Source organism: Theropithecus gelada, chromosome 3 (assembly GCF_003255815.1).
Source record: "Theropithecus gelada isolate Dixy chromosome 3, Tgel_1.0, whole genome shotgun sequence".
NCBI classification, from domain to species: domain Eukaryota; kingdom Metazoa; phylum Chordata; class Mammalia; order Primates; family Cercopithecidae; genus Theropithecus; species Theropithecus gelada.
The window spans coordinates 123224670-123238966 of NC_037670.1; the positions used below are offsets into that span (position 1 = coordinate 123224670).

General features: G+C 37.4%; 1 protein-coding gene across 3 annotated transcripts in view; it reads left to right on the forward strand.

Annotated features, from left to right (window-relative positions):
* Nucleotides 1-6651: 6651 nt before the first annotated feature.
* Nucleotides 6652-14297, forward strand: part of SEMA3C (semaphorin 3C) — a 182050-nt gene continuing 174404 nt past the window's right edge. For 2 of the 3 annotated variants that reach the window (XM_025379296.1, XM_025379294.1), the window contains exons 1-2: nucleotides 9724-10241; nucleotides 12235-12375. Coding sequence is in view for 2 of the 3 variants with exons in the window: in XM_025379294.1 (XP_025235079.1) it covers nucleotides 12273-12375 (103 nt within the window). In the remaining variant the exon portion in view is untranslated. Of the gene's footprint in view, nucleotides 6767-9723; nucleotides 10242-12234; nucleotides 12376-14297 lie in introns of those variants that run through there. The other variant, XM_025379295.1, reaches the window with a different exon arrangement.

The window sequence follows — 14297 nt, forward strand, 5'->3', positions numbered from 1 at the left end:
CACACATACACCTGGGTATAGATGGTATAGATGGTTTAGGCATATGACACATTTATACAAAATATATGTATTTAACTCTTTTAGTCTCCCAATTTCATTTAAGGCTCTTTAACCCCATAGCCATCTGTTGCTTTTATTCTTTTAGCACTTCCTTCCTTGTCAGTCTTTTTTTTCTAATTGTGGATAATTATTTGATAAAACAAAAATACTATAAGAGTATCTGCAAATTCATTTCTTTTAATGAAGAAAGTAGCCTTTGGCAACATTTTAAACAATTACTGGCTAAATACTGCACTGTTTAACAATTTGAAGATTTGGATATTGCATTTTTTAAAATCTTCTAAGATTGCTGTGTATTTTGATGGACAAACAAATGTCTTCTTCTTTTAAAGCTTAACATTTCCCCCATATTTAGACTTCACAAGAAATTTCTTCACCACTCGGTTTCATTTTATAATTGTATACATACACAAAAAATGATAAAAATACATATACAAAGTGTATATATATATAGGGAGTATATATAAAAGGGATATATATATAAAGGGATATATATAGGGAATATATATATAAAGGGGATATATTTATATAAAATATATATATAGATATATATGTAAAGGGGAGTTTATTAAGTATTAACTCACACTATCACAAGGTCTCACAATAGGCCATCTGCAGGCTGAGGAGCAAGGAGAGCCAGTCTGAGTTCCAAAACTGAAGAACTTGGAGTCTGATGTTCAAAGACACTAAGGAAACACATCTGAATGAAACATAGGGAAGACAGAAAGCTGTATTAAGAATCTCCACCCCTCTCCATTCCTTCCACACAGCTACGTGTAAGGAATCTGGCTTGGGGAACTGGACACAGGTCGTCACCATCTAGCCCTGCCACATCCTCTGGGATGTTCTCCCTCCAGGCAGGCCATGGCCATATTGTCTCAACAATAGTTTCAGTGGCTCTGAATATAAAGTATCCTTTAATGTTATATGATAAATGTACTTAAGTATCATATGATAAAGTCTATAAAGTATCCTTTAACATTACATGATAAATATGCTTATTTCATGTAATGTTAAAGGACATTTGTTTGTCCATCAAAATATACAGCAATCTTAGAAGACTAAATGATATAATAATAAAGTACTTAAGTACATTTATCATATAATGTTAAAGGACATAAATCCCATGGAGAGGCAATATATTGTGACCAAAGAGCTTATGCATATTTAAGAGACAAATTAAATGGAAGTCAAATAATGAAATATTTCTCAATAAAATATTGAAGAAAGTCTGTTGTACTTTGCAGATCTTTCCAATGTGGTCCCTAACACACAGAGAGACAGATGACAACATCAATAAATGGATACACAAATCTGATGTATAAAGATCATGACTTCAGTGTGCCTATGTTGTAATACTATTGAAATTTATTGTAATGTTTTTAATTAAACTTTATAGTATCAGAGTAAGAATCTGTTTTAAAAAACTTAAGAAGACACTCCTTCAAAAATAGAGGTGTGTGTATGGGCATGTGAGAGGCGGGATTTAAAAAGCCAGGAAGAGTAATAGTTTATTCTGAAAGAGGAAGTTCTCTAAATAAAATATTATTCTTGTAGTAACCATAAAGAAGATTTTCCTGGAGTTATAGGTACACATTTATACTTTCTAAGGGACCAGTGATAAACATAGCCAACAATAGCACTCGACTCTATGGCGACAGTGCAATACCTCCCGACAAGGTTACTTTTGCAAAACTTACATTTTCTATGGTCGTGAAGGACAAATGCTTCTTCCTTCCTAGCCGATATGTGTTATCTGTAGATAAATATGTACAATAAACAACATATTCCTAAACCAATATGCTAATAATTATAAACATGTTAAATTAGTCTATTCATCATATCATTTTAAAACTGATTAACTGGTATTACTTTTTTAGTTCTTTTCTCATTTAAACCATAGACATTTTCTGAAAATCTAGATATAATTTTTAAAATCTGAATGTATTAGGGGAAGTTGCTAATTAAAGGAATCTTTCAGATGAAGAATCCTTTTGTAAAGCAAGTTTTAAAAGTCATGCTGTTATAAAGGCATTAGCTACCTCCAGATTCTTACATATGGATTATTTTAAATGATATCTACCTTTAAAATAAAGAAAAAACTTGAGATGGAAACTTACAGAATAGATGAAAATATAAAAATACAATTAGTAGATAATTTAGGTTTTAAAGAATTATGTTTTTGCTGTCTTAAATTAAGACTTTAGTAGAAGAAATCCAGAATGAAACAAACCTACAGTGAAACGACAAAAAACAAATTTATATTGAATTTCTGTACTAGAAAACTTTTTTCCTTCCTATGCCAGGAACTGCTACTAGTTTCTTTGTAATCATATTTTCTTTTTTGTTTCTTTGAGACGGAGTCTCGCTCTGTCGCCCAGGCTGGAGTGCAGTGGCCGGATCTCAGCTCACTGCAAGCTCCGCCTCCCGGGTTTACGCCATTCTCCTGCCTCAGCCTCCCGAGTAGCTGGGACTACAGGCGCCCGCCACCTCGCCCGGCTAGTTTTTTGTATTTTTTAGTAGAGACGGGATTTCACCGTGTTAGCCAGGATGGTCTCGATCTCCTGACCTCGTGATCCGCCCGTCTCAGCCTCCCAAAGTGCTGGGATTACAGGCTTGAGCCACCGCGCCTGACCTGTAATCATATTTTCTTTTTATTTTTACTGTGATATGATTTTCAGGGAATCTTATTCTAATCTATTAACACATAATTAAAAACGTAATTTCTGATTCTTAATTTTTAAAACTTAAAAGAGAATTTAAGGCTAGGCACAGTGGCTGGTGCCTGTAATCTCAGAACTTTGGGAGGTATAGGCAAGAGGATTGCTTGAGCCCAGCAGGAGTTGGACACCAGCCTGAGCAACATGAGGAAACGCTGTCTCTACAAAAATCAGCTGGGCATGGTGGTGCATGCCTATAGTCCTAGCTACTCAGGAGGCTAAGGTGGGAGAATTGCTCCAGCCCTGAAGGTTGAGGCTGCAGTTAAGTTAACAATGATCATACCAGTGTCCTCCAGCCTGGGCGAGACCGTCTAAAAAAAAAAAAAAAAAAAAAAAATAGAATTAATCCAAACCACCTGTTCCTGTGGCAGCTGATTATCAAGAATCAAACCAATTCAAATGTTACCAAAGTTTTTACAGATTCAAAATCAAATTTAACTATGGTCTAAAGGGGATAATACAAACATAATTACCTTTGGAGTAAAATTATGAACCTTGGAAAGTGATTACTTAAGAATCCTGTAAGAAATCACATGTGTTGAAATACCACAGTCTCAGTGACAATAAGATATTTTATTTAGGTCTTCAGGGTCCTCAAATCATCATTAAAAGAAAAGATCAGTTTAATTAATTGATCAACCATTTATTCAGCTGTCACCACGTGCCAAGACTTGGCTTTAGCTGGCTACAAAATGTCTACAATTCCTGTGTCCTACTCTGGAGCTGTTGGGAGTCAATGGAGAAAATTTTCACATAATTGTAACATTAAATGATATAGCCAAAAAACTTAAGAGAATACAAAAGTGAGGGAGGTGTTCACACACATTGTAGTATTTAACTAACACATTATAGTTTTTAACCAATAAACCTAAAGGTAGTTGCTTTAATTCTCATTTTACAAATAACAACACTAGAAGTGGAAATCAAACAATACCCAAAATATAGTTAATAAGTTAGGAATTGGTGATTTACATGTAAATTTATTTGACATCAAAATTGATATAGTTACAACTCTATATATGCCATCTAGGACTTGATTAATTTTGTTTAGGATTAAAGAAAAGGATTATACTATAGAGAGGATGTATTAAAGACAGAGGAGCATTTGCAAAGCCACGGAAGTGTGAGGAGGAATAGTGTAGTCAAACAACGGTCAGGTAAGACATCAGATACATACAGAATTTAAGGTGCCAGGAGAAGGAATGAGCGAGAAGAGGTGAAGAATTAACCTTGACCCAAGCAGTGGAAAGAGACTGTATAAGCCATGGAAATAAGCTGCAACTTTATCTTGCAGTACATGAACAAAAGACTTCAGTAACCCTGGTGACAATTTGCAAACAGGTAACCTGTGACTTTTAATTTTAAAATTACACTTGATATTGATGAACTTCCTGTTAGGCTTGAATCCACTGTGCAAATTTGTTTCTGGGTTTTCATTTACTGTGTTTACATGAGTAACAAACTAGATATTTAAAGAGAATAGATTTAATTTATATAACTATACATGTACTTGGATGGGTAATAAAATAATTCATATGATTTTCTGTTTTAGAATGTGTAATCATTTATGTGGTCAATTTGCTGTTGATTCCCTCTTTGCTTCTACCCATATTCCTTGAACCCCTTCTCCATTTATCTGCCAGGGCTGTTCATTAATCATCTTGGTTCTTGGTATTCTAAACGATACTAAGGAGAATTAGACACTGTTTCTGCTCTCAAGCTGTCTGCAATTTTAGTGAAGGTACAATGTCTGCATTTATCATTCAAATCTGAACTGTAATGTGATAAACATCCAACTAAAACAGAAAACCTTCTTCAGGACCGAAAGAGCCTAGGAGGAAAGTAAAAGTCTCCACTCCCATTTCTTATTTACCGAGCTTTTTATTAGAAGTGTTTGCCAAGAGGGGGTAGAAAGCAGGAAACACATGGACTGTGGGACAGGCAGACCTGAATTTATTGCCTAGGGACGAAAGTAGGGGAAGGCACCTCAAATTTCTGACTGGCTTTCTTGTTTGCATGATGGAGGTACTTACATCTTCTTTTTTTAGGGCTGTTACGGAGATTGAAAGAAATAGACTTCCTCAAATGTCTATTAATAATGCATGCCCTCTAAATCATGTTGCTCCTTCTGGTACTCCACTGGTCTAAAGTTCAATGAGTCCATTGCAGTGGACAAAACTGATCAAGGAAAAATATTTAATTGAAATATATTCCAAGAGCTTTATATCTTAAAGTATGTAATATTTGTTGAATAATGAAAATTGTATCTCCTTCTTTAAAGTTGTTAAATGCCACAAATGATGAGAACACATGGACACATAGAGGGGAACAACAGATGCTGGGGCCTATCAGAGAGTGGAAGATGGTAGGAGGGAGAGGATCAGGAAAAACGACTAACGGATACTAACCTTAATACTTAGCTGATGAAATAACCTGTACAACAAAAATCCCCTAACATGAATTTACCTATATAACAAACCTGCACATGTACCCCTGAACTTAAAAGCAAAAAAAAAATTTCAAAGCCTCATGACGAAAACTAAATCAAATAAACTGAATAAGTGGTTGATTCTTTGCAAATTTCCTACACAGCCCCCTCTACCTCTTGGAACTCACTGGTAGACAGCAGGGTTTCTCATGTGACTTTCATTATGAGAATGCATCTGCTAGGATATGAAAGTTATTTGCACAATTTAATATTCCACTTTCTAGTCAACCATTTAAAGTCCAAGAAGAGGATAACAATAGTAAAATTTGAAGATTACATGGAAAGGCCCTTGCCCATTTCGAAGGGCTGTAGATGGGAGTCAATTAGCCATAACTGACAGTCCTGCATTCATTGCTCCAGCTGGTTATTTTTTTTGAGCCTCATTACATGCATCTGACAATAAGAGGCACTTATACAGGCCTCTCATGGCTCTCCTGTGAGAACAGATATGGGAAGTGGTTTTGTACTTCCAGGTGTAGAGACAGAGAGCTTGGGATCCAATATGATTCATAAAAGCTGTTGGCTTTCCTCAAGACATGACTGTGGATGTACGTGCATATATTCAACTAGCCAACATTATTTATTAAGTAATTGTGGGATTCTCTGCAACAGCAGTTGTATATAGTTAATCTCAAATACATATACTCTGTCTTCACTGAGGCTTCACATGAAATACTCCAAGAAGGACAAAACAAATAGAAAATTTACATTTTGTCCTAGTGATGAAAATGTAAACGATCGTAACTCTTTTACAACCTTTGTCATGCACACATGACATTTTTGTACTAAAGAAGTAAATTCACTAAGGGATTCTTACTACTGAAATTCTTTACTATTCTACCTTATAAGTGCAATATTATAATATATAAACATTAGAGACAATATGCTCTTATTTTGGTTGAGTTGGGAAATATTGCACTTTATATATGTGATATGTTTAAAGAAATATTGAGGACTTAAACTTTGAACTTTGAAATAGCTTATACACTCACCTCGTTTAAAATTATAAATGTAAAACAGAGTGAACCGTGAAATCTTTCTAGCCAATTTTCCTCTCCAGAGAAAACCACTGTTGCCAGTTTATTTTGTTTAATGTCAAGAACCCTACAATTTGAGAAGCATAGAGTAGTACATATTAACAGAGAAAAAACAGTCAGCAATATAGATTAGCAATGGATTAAGAATGAAAATAGAGATACACTCATCCTATTGAAAAATTAGAAATGATTTGATAGAGGAAATATTAAAGCCTAGTTGCTGTGCAGGTAGCAGCTTCACACACATATTTCTAGACCAGACCTGTTTGACCGGCTTGGTCTCAGAGCTGCTAATGTAACCCAAGGAGACATAAGGCTAATGTAAATAAAGTAAGTTACCATTGGAAGTTCAGACTTTCCAAAGATATAGTTCAGGAAACTTAAAAAGATGGCATATGTAAGTTGAGTAAAGGAGAAAGACAGGGAAGTAGAAAAGAGGAGAAAAAAGTTCAGCAAAAAAGGTAAGAGAAAGCTATTGAAACTTATTGAAAAACATGAGACATTAAGGCAATCATGCTTGAGTTTCTCTTCCTATTCTAATATTTACTATCCATTTGACTTTGGGCAAACTTTCAGCGTTCTCTCATGGAAAATTGTAACTTCATTAAAGAATGCTATGCAGATAATAAGCAAAGTACCTGGCAAATACACGATCTATTTTCTATTACAAATATCAGTTATCACTAAATAATAAGACAATTTTTAACCTCTGAAGGATTCATATTCTCTGGTTAGGGTAGAGTTTATTTACATGACTCATCTGTATCATAGGCAAAAATCTGTTTTCTTTAAATTTGAAATAAGATAATGTAAAGCTGCAGAAACTCCTGAAGAAAAGTATGTAACTCAAAATCGGTGCTAGAGTTTTAAGTTAAATAGCATTCCTCAGGACCATCAAAAACATAAAATATTAAAAATATGCCCACTACAGCTTGGCAGGCAGAGACACTTCAGTGTGTAAGATACTGCACCATTTCTAAAACATCTTAATAAAAGTGATCCTAAGTATTTTAGTTTGGCTGTTTGTCTAAAACATTTTGCTGGGTGCAAACATTGTAATTAGTGCTCTCTAAATTTAGTTGCGCCATTACTCCTGTAGATCCATTTAGTGTTCCCCTTACCAAAAACACCGTTCTCAATTAGCTGTTGTTTTCCACTTGTAAGGACAGGCAAAGCTGACGTCTTAAAAAAGTGGCAGTGCCCAGCAATGTTTCTTAGGCACGTCTTTTTTTGTCAAGGTGTTTTAAGCAGTGTGGGGAAATGTGGGCAGAGATTAATCTTAGGAGCTTCTAGTACCACTGTTAAAATTCCATTCTGTGGCCTAAGTCTCTGGCCAGCATGAGCACTGTGTCCTTGTGCTTGAATCTATCTTGGCTAAAGCCTATCAGTATTTTTATGATTCATTTTGAGGTGTGGCCAACTGTAAACGTCTCAGAGCTAAGCAAATACCATTAAATCCCAGGAGCACATTGAAAAGAGGTTTATTTGGGCAACATTGAGGGAATTTCGGCACAAATTTCATGGACTGTGATTTAAATCTAAGCTATTTGTCAAGGCCTCCAAACCCCTGAATGTGTAACAGATTGAGCTAATTCATTAGTGTTTGTAAATTGAGTTTGGAATTAAGCTTCTTTGTAAACACACCGTATGTGATGTATTTCATCTTGCAACTCTTTATCGTGGTGTTCTCAAACTTAAAATGCATAAACAAATTCCATCTTACGTGAATGTGTTGATCAGTTTCTAGCAGCTCATTTCTAAGTTAATAATTACATAATGTAATCCCCACGCTCATCTAATGATTTATTCTTCTCCCTGCTTAATATATAAATGCCGAATGAGATATCAGTAGGAGGATAATAGTGCAGAGCATATAACCTGGATCTTACTGAGTTTCAGAAGTATTTCAGAGAAGCACTCATAGTGCTTATTCACATTGACATCTGGATTTTAATACTGGAAGTTTTTGGGGGGTTAAATTCCTTATTACAAATTTATGTCAAGGATCTTCTCACACATCATCACAAAAAAATAATTTTAACTGTTACTGTACTAAGTTTTTGAAGTTTGGAGATAATATTGGCCCCGGAATAGTATTTTTGAACTCTTAAATTTGCATTATTTGACTTGATCCCTTCGTTTCTTGACTATGCAGCATGAGTCTGAGACACGTTTATGTTTACTGAACACAAGAGGTGGGCCCTAGACACATAAAAGACGCGTCTCGCTCACGTCTTCCTCCTACCTGAGATTTCATTCGACTTTCCCACCAAGCAATGATTTTGCACCCCCAGAGGTGTTTTCTATGATACAGTTTATAAGAATTTCATGATTCTGTTTCGTTATGTGAAGAAAATTGTCAGGTATAAGGTGGAGAAATTACACTCTACGTTCCTTCTGTAGAGTGACATCTGCTGGGCTGTGGGTCACAGTGATTTTAAGCAAGTGCCTGCTTGTTTTATGGGGATCAAAGCTCATTTCTTCCGATGTTTAAACATCTAGTTTATTGTGGTCCGAAGAAGTAATTTTCACTTAAACATCAAAGTCTGTTCCAGAGTTTAACGAGTGTACCTGAAACTAATGCTGGAAATATACCTCTGATATATTTCTGTAGATGTGTGGTTATGGCAATCTGTTGGCATAACTCAGAACAGCCTCTCAACATAGAATTGTGAAATAATTTCATCGTGTAATTAGGTTTGGGAGTATGGTGGGGGGAAACGTACTGGGTATGAGTCAATGAGGAGGGGTCAGCAGAATTACTGCCTTCAGGGCATTAAGGAAACTCAATAGGAAACAATACACATTAAAAGGATACACTTGCGCAACAAGATGGTCGTTTATCTTGATCTGTTTCAGAAAATACTCGGCAGAGGCCAGGCACGGTGTCTCACGCCTGTAATCCTAGCACTCTGGGAGGCCCAGGCGGGCGGATCACTAGGTCAAGAGATCCAGACCATCCTGGTCAACATGGTGAAACCCCGTCTCTACTGAAAACACAAAAATTAGCTGGGCGTGGTGGTGGGAGCCTGTAGTCCCAGCTATTTGGGAGGCTGAGGCAGGAGAATCGCTTGAACCCGGGGAGGCGGAGGTTACAGTGAGCCGTGATCACGCCACTGCACTCCAGCCTGGTGACAGAGCGAGACTACGTCTCTAAAAAAAAAAAAACAACAAAAAAACAACAACAAAAACACGCAGCAGAATAAGGACAAAACTCACGTCCTTTTAAAAACGCATCTCTTTGCCTTAAAAGGCTGCAGTGATCCTTCCTTGGCAAAAAAATAAAAAAATAAAAAAACCACAACTGCTTTGCACTTTGATATTTACGGCCAGGCAAAGCCTCTGTGAGTCTTCCAAGAGCCGCCGGCAACAAAAAGCGTAGAGCGCACCCTGTAAGTTGCTCACTCCGCCGCGGACTGCGAAAGGAGCAGAGTTTCGAGGCTAGGGCACAGCCTGCGGCCGCGCATTCTTGCGTCTGGCTAGCCGCGGGCTCTAAGGGTCTGCCCCGCCCGGCCCGCCCCCGCGGCTCCTTGCCACGCTCTCGCGGGCGCGCTCGGGGTGGGGCTTCGCGGCCGGCGGAGATGCGGCCGGGGCTGCGCGGCGGTGATGCGAGCCTGCTGGGCGGCGCGCTGGGGCAGCTGGAGCCGCGCGCCGCGGCGCTGTAATCGGACACCAAGAGCGCTCGCCCCCGGCGTCCGGCCACTTTCCATTCACTCCGAGGTGCTTGATTGAGCGACGCGGAGAAGAGCTCCGGGTGCCGCGGCACTGCAGTGCTGAGATTCCTTTACAAAGAAACTCAGAGGACCGGGAAGAAAGAATTTCACCTTTGGGACGTGCTAGAAAATAAGGTGGTTTGGGATAAGGACTGGAGACACAAGCGGATCCAACCCCGGTAGTAAATTGATGACTTTTCCGTGCTGATTTCTTCCAACCTCGGTAAGCTAAATTGGTCGTTTTCCGCATTACAAATTTAGCAAAGTATAACTTTTTTGGCCTGTATATTGACTTTTCATACATTGGTGTGCTCAAGCCTGGACATTTTCTTAAGAGCACACGCGGTTTGTCAGGGAAGCTTTCCCCTTACTGAGAGTCCAGCTCGAGTTGTTTCTTTAGGCGGTGACACCTGCGGAGAGTTTCAAGTTGAGTATTACAGTGCCTTCCAAGGCAAAATTGCTCCAGAGGCTATAAGAGAATTCTTTTCTTATGTGTTACTAGTTTGCGATCAGCAGAAGTGAAAACACCAAGAGGAACGTCTGTGTCTGAGTTAAAGGGAAGAACTTGTAAGATACTGTTGGGGAGGCGGGGGCATATTTAAGACACTTGGCTTTCAGTCTCTCACTCCTCATCACTAGGTAGGATGTAAATCAAATTGCCCTATAGACTATGTTTCACCTGCCATTGTGTCTCCAGTATTCTTTGCAAATGGTTGTATATGTACCTTTGGGAGAAACATGTAAGGTAAGATACCAATATGCAAAAAAAAAAAAAAAAAAAAAAAAATGTTTAATATCAGCTTGCTCAGTAAACATAACAAAGGTTAGGCGTATTAATAGCTTTTTTCTTTTTAAAGTCAACAGAACCAAGGGGGCAAATTACTAAGGGAAAGTCACCCATAAAATCAGTTTTCTTCTAAGTTAATTTAGGGATGACAGGGTGAAGAGGTTGTAGAAGCAGGAAGAAACTGTTTCTTTTGAAAATTACCAACACAAACATCTCGAGTTTCCTCCATCTGTGTGGTAAAAGAAGCATACAATTTCATTTCTAACTCTTATATGCACCACCTAGGAAATCTACGTACAATTTTTCTTTAAAATTGCGTATTCCGTTTAATTCTTCCTTGTATTCTGTATTAATGAAGCTGTCTTTTTCAGTTGTTAGTGGCTTTTACAAAGAAATTAATAATTTTGACTATGAAATTTTAATTTGAAAGCCAAATAATGAAGATCAGCATTGTTGTAACCTGTAAAAATAAATTTCTTTATTGGACTGTTGGGTCATTTTATTGTATAATTATGGTAGAAGCAAAATGATTGTGTTTCTTTGATGCTCCTGAGTTTATTTTACATGATGCAGCCACTAGAGCTCCTGTAGGTTTATGGTAACACATTATCTGGTGGCCTTGGGATTTGGATATTAGTTAATAGCATGTACCAATTTTATATCTATAGTTTCAAGCAGTGACACCTGTCTCTTTGATTTATCTTTGAGAATTTTGACAGCCCACTTTCTGGTGGATTTATTTAAAATATGCATTGGTGGATATATGGCTCACTGGATTGCTCACTGCTAGGTTTGAATTTGGCACAAGTCCGTGGTTACCTCATCTGCATCATTTAACAGCTGCCTGTTGGTCATCTGGATAAAATGGCAGATAACTGATTCCAGTGACTTTAGTGATCAAGGATTGAGCACACATAGATTTATGTAAGGAAACACCATTTCAGAGACAATTAACGCCAAAAGAGCTAATGACTATAGAAGTGAGTAGGTACACATGAATGCTCATATGAGATTTTGCTGCTGCTATTACATTAGTTGGGGAAAGAGTTCTCATCCAGTCATAGTCTATTAGCACAATGCTATTCAAGTCTTTTTAATGTGATGGATTTCTAGAGAGAAGACCCGTTAAAATATTGGGCTTTCCTTTGGGTATCAGTGTTTTTCCTCGCTGCTTTGTTCTGTTTTGATGGTATCATCAGTTTACTGGAAGACGAAAGTTTCTCTTGTTGGAAAGACTTCCCCACACAAATGAATGAAATCCACATTTTCACGTCTGAGAAGCAAAGACAGAGCACCTCCTACTGTTGGCATTACTGTAAAAGTTCAGATGGTTCTTTTGTGAATAGGGTGTTTTGTCTAGATTGCTGTTTTTTTTCTACTCCTAAAATGTGAAATGAGATATAACAAACCTGTTATCTCTCTCTTAAAGGTATTTTCCCTTGGAGATTAACTTACATATCTGAAGAAATGGCATTCCGGAAAATTTGCGTGTTGGTTGGAGTATTTATTTGTTCTATCTTTGTAAAAGGATCTTCCCAGCCTCAAGCAAGAGTTTATTTAACATTTGATGGTAAGAGAGTTGATAAACACTCTGGGAAAAAAATGTTATTTTAAGTTTTGTTTTCTTCCTTATCCAGATTCAAAAATTAAGAGTATAAAATATTACTGGATATTTAAAAAATATTTGGGGCTGCTTTTTGGAGGACAGTAGCTATTTTAAATGATTGGTTAATAGACAAAAACCCTCTGTTGGATCTGAGGCAGTATTTATGAAAATGCTTATAGTATATGTTGCTTTTTATAAAATAATTCTTCTGTGCTTGCCTGTGTACTCATGGAGGAGATGGGCACGAGCTCAAAGCCTAGCATCTTTGATCTTACTGTTCACCTGGTAATGTTAAGAAATTGCCCCTTTGTGCTAATCCTGAGCAGCAGAAAGAGCTATGCGGGTTCAATTACTAAAAAATTCTCCCAATTAATTTTTTGGGCATTAGTCTCAAAACTGGTTACTCCGTGTGTTGTTCTAATGGTGTTTTTTCTTTTTCCACAAGGATTTCCTGAGATTGGCATAGTTGGCCCCTAATTAATTTAAAAGGACCTAAAAGAATAATTGGAAATATGCTTTTGATTGTTGTTGTATACAAATGTCCTCAGAAGCTTAGGGAAATGGGTGTGATTTCAGATTTTCACATACATAAAAGGTGCAAGGTCTTTTGCGGGAATGGTTTGCATGAGCTTTAATGTATATAGTTCAAAGGACTTACAGATGAATGAATTTGGTTAGTCAAGTAACCCATACTAATTGGACAGATGGAGCAAGACATGGATGAGGAACACCATCCTGCCAATCAAGGTCATTTATAATTTTATTACTTCTTTCAACTCTGCATAAACTTTAGTGTCATTTCAAATATTTTTCTTTCATTTGATAAACAATATACTCTCAGACCTTCCTATAGCAGGGTGTCTCTGAAACTCTTTGTGGTTTCAAATTCCTTTTTTTTTTTTTTTTGAGACAGAGTCTCACTCTGTCACCAGGCCAGAGTGTAGTGGCATGATCTCGGCTCACTGCAATCTCCACCTCCCAGGTTCAAGCCATTCTCCTTCCTCAGCCTCCCCAGTAGCTGGGATTACAGGCGTGTACCACCACACCGAGCTAATTTTTGTATTTTTAGTAGAGACAGCGTTTCGCCATGTTGGCCAGGATGGTCTCGACCTCCTGACCTTGTGATCCGCCTGCCTCGACCTCCCAAAGTGCTGAGATTACAGGTGTTAACCACCACGCCCGGCCTCAAATTTCAAATAGCAGAATGACTGACACTTACCAGTCAAATGGCTGTCTTTTTTTTTCTTTTTAAGTCACCAGTGCTTTCCCCACAGTTGTCATAAGCACCGAAGGAGCCATATTTGGAACTTAGAATGTGTGAGCTTCTAATTGCTTCCTTAGCCTCCATGCCAGGCATTTCCCCTTAAAACCCATAGCTATGCAGTTAAGTTGTGAAGAATGGAAAGACAGACCCTTTGAAGTATCCTTTTTAGCCCCTTAATTACTAAAGCATCTTATGTACTACCCACACTTTTTCTCCCAAATTGAGAACTATGAAATACCTTTTCAAATAAAAGAGAAAGGGCATTAAGAAGTAGTGCAATTTCCCCTCTATTTTCTATATTTTTCCTAGTGTATATAGAGATGGAGTGATCTAATAGAGGTCTCTACCTGCTCTCTTTTCCATTACATGAAAATTAATCCAAACTAATGTAAATATTAACAAAAAGGATGTCACTAGAGATAATGAACCAATTCTGCATTTGAAAAGGAAATTAGAATTCTTATTTTACAGAGGGAAATTACATAGTATAATCTTTTAGAACCAAACTTCAGAACTGTGTAAGACAGTGACAGCTCTGCTATACGGTGACTAGAAGTAATGATGAGATTTAAAAAAATATGCCTAATATTTTAAATGCTCTCAAACCCAAAACAGATTCTTG